Source organism: Pygoscelis adeliae, unplaced genomic scaffold (genome assembly GCF_000699105.1).
Source record: "Pygoscelis adeliae isolate BGI_AS28 unplaced genomic scaffold, ASM69910v1 Scaffold181, whole genome shotgun sequence".
Lineage (NCBI taxonomy): Eukaryota > Metazoa > Chordata > Aves > Sphenisciformes > Spheniscidae > Pygoscelis > Pygoscelis adeliae.
This window is the reverse complement of record NW_008824360.1, coordinates 296,449-301,501: the sequence shown is the minus strand read 5'-3', so window position 1 is coordinate 301,501 and position 5,053 is coordinate 296,449. Positions and strand designations below refer to the sequence as shown.

General features: G+C 39.5%; 1 protein-coding gene across 1 annotated transcript in view; it reads left to right on the top strand.

The window, feature by feature from the left end:
- Nucleotides 1-5,053, top strand: part of GLIS1 (GLIS family zinc finger 1) — a 112,925-nt gene that overhangs the window by 105,491 nt on the left and 2,381 nt on the right. Inside the window, exon 8 of the mRNA XM_009319786.1 lies at nucleotides 3,439-3,606. Coding sequence (XP_009318061.1) covers nucleotides 3,439-3,606 — 168 coding nt within the window. The remainder of the gene's footprint in view (nucleotides 1-3,438; nucleotides 3,607-5,053) is intronic.

Here is a 5,053-nt window from a genome sequence, read left to right as displayed (position 1 = left end):
GAAACCGCTGCCGCTGTCACTCCCCATGAAACCTCCGTGCAGTCATGTGAGGGATTATTCTGAAGATGAGTCATGTAAGCACACAGGAGAGAAATACAAGTGCTTGCTGACAGGTCTCCAACCAGGCAGCGAACTGTCTGGTGCAAGATGCCTGCACAGGGGATAAAGGAGGCACTGCCTAACTCATAATCTTCTCCGTGCTCTTGTCCATGCAGAAGAGCTGTCTTGAGTCTCCACCTCTTTCTCACCTTTTGCAATTGCAAAAGCCGTTGGGAGTCTCTGTCTTTCTCCTTCACCTTTCATCCTCAAGGAAGCAGCTACCAGCCTTGTAGTCCGCTCCTCCCAGAGCCATCCCTGTGCCTTTTTCCACCCGCATAGAATGCCTTCCATAAAGCCTCTGTCCCTTTCTTATAGGGTCCCCCTGTCTCATCATTTCTATGAAGCTAATGAAAAAGGAAGTAAGCTTTCATTACACCGCTCAGGTCAGAAGGGTTAAAAGTCCCATTTTTTGTGTCATGGTTTGTTTTACCTGACCAGTGTTCTTGCTGCAACCTTTCCCTTCCTCGCTCCCATCTTTTTTCTTTAGTTTGCCACCTGCATTTATCACATCTGCAAGCACATTAGAACAGGAATGGTTTTTTTCTTTGTATTTTCTTTGGGAAGCACTTAGCAGAAATTTGGGCCTGGTGAATACAACAGTGCAATAACACTAGTATTTTCCTACATCATGTCTCTTCATTGGATAGTTCCAGTAACACTTTTTGTGCTGCCTATTCAGATTATCACACAATACTGCAATCCAAAGGAGAATTTGATTGCTTATGGCTTATGGCAGTTCTTTTCCAGACTTCTGAGTCGGAGGCAGTTCTCTGCCTCAGGTATTTTTTCCTGAGCAGCTAGACAGTGTAACTTAAAACACTTCAAAAGAAACATTTACCCATAGGTCTTGAGAAAACCCTGGATCAAACTAGTTTCAATCCAGTTCTGTCATGCTTGGCTGTTCTCTGATTTTCTAAGCCACTGTGCCAGCCCTGTAGATCATAAAGATATTTAATTGATTTAACAAAGGCAAGCCTGGGAGCATGACGAAAGGGCAGCAATTACAGAGACAGAGAAAATACGCGTCATGCCTTCCCTAGAAGTGATGTGTATAGCAGACATTCTGGAAAAGGTTCAGTTTTTTCTCTATCAATGCATATAAGTGCTCTCTGCAACCAGTTATACCTCATCTGAAGCCAAGTGTCTCATTTTTTTCACTGCTCATCTCAAAGGGGTATATTTTTAGAAGGCTTACAGCAAGGAGTTCATGTTTTGTAAACAGAAAAGTCAGGATAATTATCAAAAGCCAATCAATAAAGCACTGTACCTAAAACCACATCAAAAGGTGGCTTTGCTTGCCTCTTATAAGAGCTCTTCGGTTTTTTGAGCCAGACTCTCCAGGCAGTAAATATAGGTGGCTATTTATTCCGAGGAAGGACATGCATCATTTAATACTCAGCTTTCCAAATTTCTGGGCTCTCTTCTAAATAGCAGCAAATATGAACAGCTTTGGTACAGTGTGCACAGTGTCTTTATCTAATATAGTCATCCATTAGTACTTCACCAATCATGGATATCAACAATTTAGGTATTTTGTGGTGGAGGATCATAGGTTCTCAAGAAATGAATCATCTAATCCTTGCAGATTCTGCCAAAACACATATTAAACTGTGAAACTTCAGAGCAAATCTCTCACCACTCGATGAATTCATTGCATTTCTACTAAAGAATTGCCTCACTTAGCCTTATTTATTACCACCTTAGGAAACATGACCAGACGGAACAGACAGACCCTGAGCTTTGCCCGATACTATCTACTTGGTCAAACTTTGGTAGTAAAGGGAAAATGTAGAAAAAGACAGGAGATCTTTCTTAACAGGAAGAAGGTTATACACTGCATGATTTGTAAGGGACAAATTCCACCCCGTACAGCACCCAGGCGCTCTAGTGATAGGCACAGGTATTTCATTTCTAAACAAACTGGCTGAATAGCTGCACGACTGGCTCAGCAAGTCAAGTCTTCCACGGGTGAGTGGAGCTGTGCCAACTTCTATCAGCTGAAGATCTGGTTGTGTCTGTGTTTGACTGAACTACCTGGAGCTTTTGCAGTAGTTCCTTAGGAAATGTTTCAGTCTGAGTAAGACTGAGGGAAGAAAGACAACAGCTCCATATTTTTTCTGGCAATTAGAGGAAAATCCTGATGGCACGTTCTACTAAACTTTAAGCCTGACTTGGTTGACTTCAGTCACATATAAGGGAAGGAGCATCATTTCAGAAGGGACTTTCAGAGATGGTAGGAAAAGGGATAGTTAATATGAATGTGCAATTAGTGTGCGATGCACCTGGAATCAGGAAGCGGTTATTGAGGCAGGAGGACGGAAGAGAATTAAATCAGGCCATGGTTGGTATAAATCTTGTGGCATGCTTTGAGGTCATCCTTATGGGAGCAAATAACATTTTCTTGTAGGATGTTGGCACAAACTTGTAAGTTGTAAAATTCCTTCCTCAACAATTCATTTGTCCTTTACTGTTAAATATCTTATTTTGTTGTGTACAACTCACTCACAACTTCTGCTGGCATAAACCAAACTGCTGGTCCACTGGTAATACGATACTTTGAAAAGAAGCAGGACATAAGAAATGTAGTGTATGCGGGGGACAAAAATCAAACATGCCCCAAAAGCAGATTGACCGAGGCAGCCAGAGAACATACAGATTTATCTCAGAACTTTTCAGAAGCAAGAAGAGCCTCTAGCTGAACTCAGAGTCTTCACCTGATGTCCGTCTGGAGTCAGTCCTGCACCTCTAGTTCAATTTTACTTGCAGACTGTGGCCGCCTGTGTTCAGTGGAAGGGGTTTCATTTGAAATAAGAGCAGTCTGCGAAAGGAGCCGTTTAAGGTACTCCTAAAGGTATTTCGAATAAATACCGCTGTCTCCAGCAGGGCATAACACACACTGGATGGGAAAAGACTTTACTCAACTGAAAACAAAGCAGTGCTATTAATTTAAATACTGCATTATTGTATTTAAATTAAAAGTAATTCATTATAGACACATTCTCTTAGGAGCTGAGCATCCTGGACCTGATCCAGTGGAGTGCTTACTGCTTAGCTTTGAGCACAAGTGGGCTGTTGACTGCGTTCAGCTGATCTATTGCTTGAAATGAAGCACATCCTTGAGATTTCCGCTTGACGGGGATCACAGTCCACACCACCTTGTGGGACCGAGTCTGATGTAGCTTTTCTATTATTACGCCTTATAGAATAGCATGATCATTTTTCCGTAGTTAAAACTGAGGAACTAAAAACCCCCACAATAGTAATGAAATACTGTGACAGAAATGGAGCTAATACCATTGCAGTAGTGTTAAAATGTGTGTGTGCAATATCTGTTTTCAGGTTACCAAGGCAGCTTTCACTCAATACAAAACTGTTTCCACTATGGAGACTGCTACAGAACAATGGACCAGTCTGTCACCAGTGATGTGCTAACAGGGGAATCCCATTGCTTTAATCCTCTGAGACAGAATGGCTATCACATACTCAATGCACCTTTAGCTTCAACAGGTAATTTATTCCGCCTATAAAGAATTATCCATATGATATTTTTAGCAGGAGGGGAAAAGAACACATTTTATAGTCAATGTTATTACAAAAATGTGTTTGCATAAACAACTCAGTCACTGAAATTCATTTGCATCTATAAAAGTCCCAGAAGGAAAGCAAATTTGTTTTCTTTAATCCTCCTGTATTTGACTGATGGACAAATTCTCCTTTTGTTCTGCTGGATGACAAAGGCAACACACACCTTCAGGAGAGCTGACAAAGGAGACACTTCTCACATTTATTGGGTGGGCTATTCATTGTACATCCCTTCAGGTGCGCTCACGCAGGCTTTTATAATCAGATCAAAGTTAAGAAGATAGTTAACTCTGAAGAAAAGAGCAGTAGGGACTTCCTGTCCATCTAAGAATAAAAGGATGGCTTTGTTTTGCAATACTGACGTTTACAAAATGGAAAGGCACTGCTTTGATAAATTCAGCTGAAAATATTAGTTTCTTTTTGTTCGGGAGTTCCTTTGTGTTTGTGCTGTTGCATATTCATGGCAATTGTATTGTCCCATTTAGCTACATATTTGCATAATGTAAAATGTGCAACAAGTTATTATAGCTAGATTACTGTAATACTTCAATATTTAAGTATTCATTTTTGTAAAGCATTTTTTTCTACTTTTAAAACCACAATTAAGAACTGACAGAATTACTGAAATCAAACAAAATGTGAGTATTGTCAGAGCCGTGGAACACTACCATTTACTGCAACCTTTACTTACGTATCTCCAAGAAATTTTTCTTCTTGTCTGAATTCAGGAGGGCATCTCGGCTAAGAACGATACTGAAAACATATGTTTAAATGCTTTTTGAAATGGGGCCTGAGTCAGACCACAAAATTAGAGTTGACTTTCCTGTTTGTTTTGTATTAAAGGAGACTCTGTTCAGAGAGAGCGTGCATGCATTTGTCTGGTGTTCCATACTAGAAAGTGTATGCATCAGTAACGAACGCACGGGAAAAGTTTAAGATGAAGTTTCAACTTCAACTTTGAATTCTTTTGTGTTATTCATAAGTTTGATGTTACTAAAACATAGTTTTCTCATGTTAACATCAAATTTCAAGTTTAGATTGACAGCCTGCAATATTTAAAGAACAGACTAAATAAACTTTCCAAAAGAAATTGTAGGAGCAAAGAATAATACTATGGCAAGACACCAACTTCAACAACAGTTGATTTTTCTGTCTGGGGCTAAACTATTAAGAGATGTTCCTGTGTAATATTTTTGTTTTTAGAGTGGTTATTGAGGTATGCAAATACTTAAAAGGCTGAAACATAAATATATATGAAATATATAAATCTTATCTCATCTTTTTGTGTGTAAAATAGAACCATTCAGGTTTGCAAGATTCATCAAGGCTATGCATTAATTTTTTTCAGGCTTTTATAGCACCATTAATATTA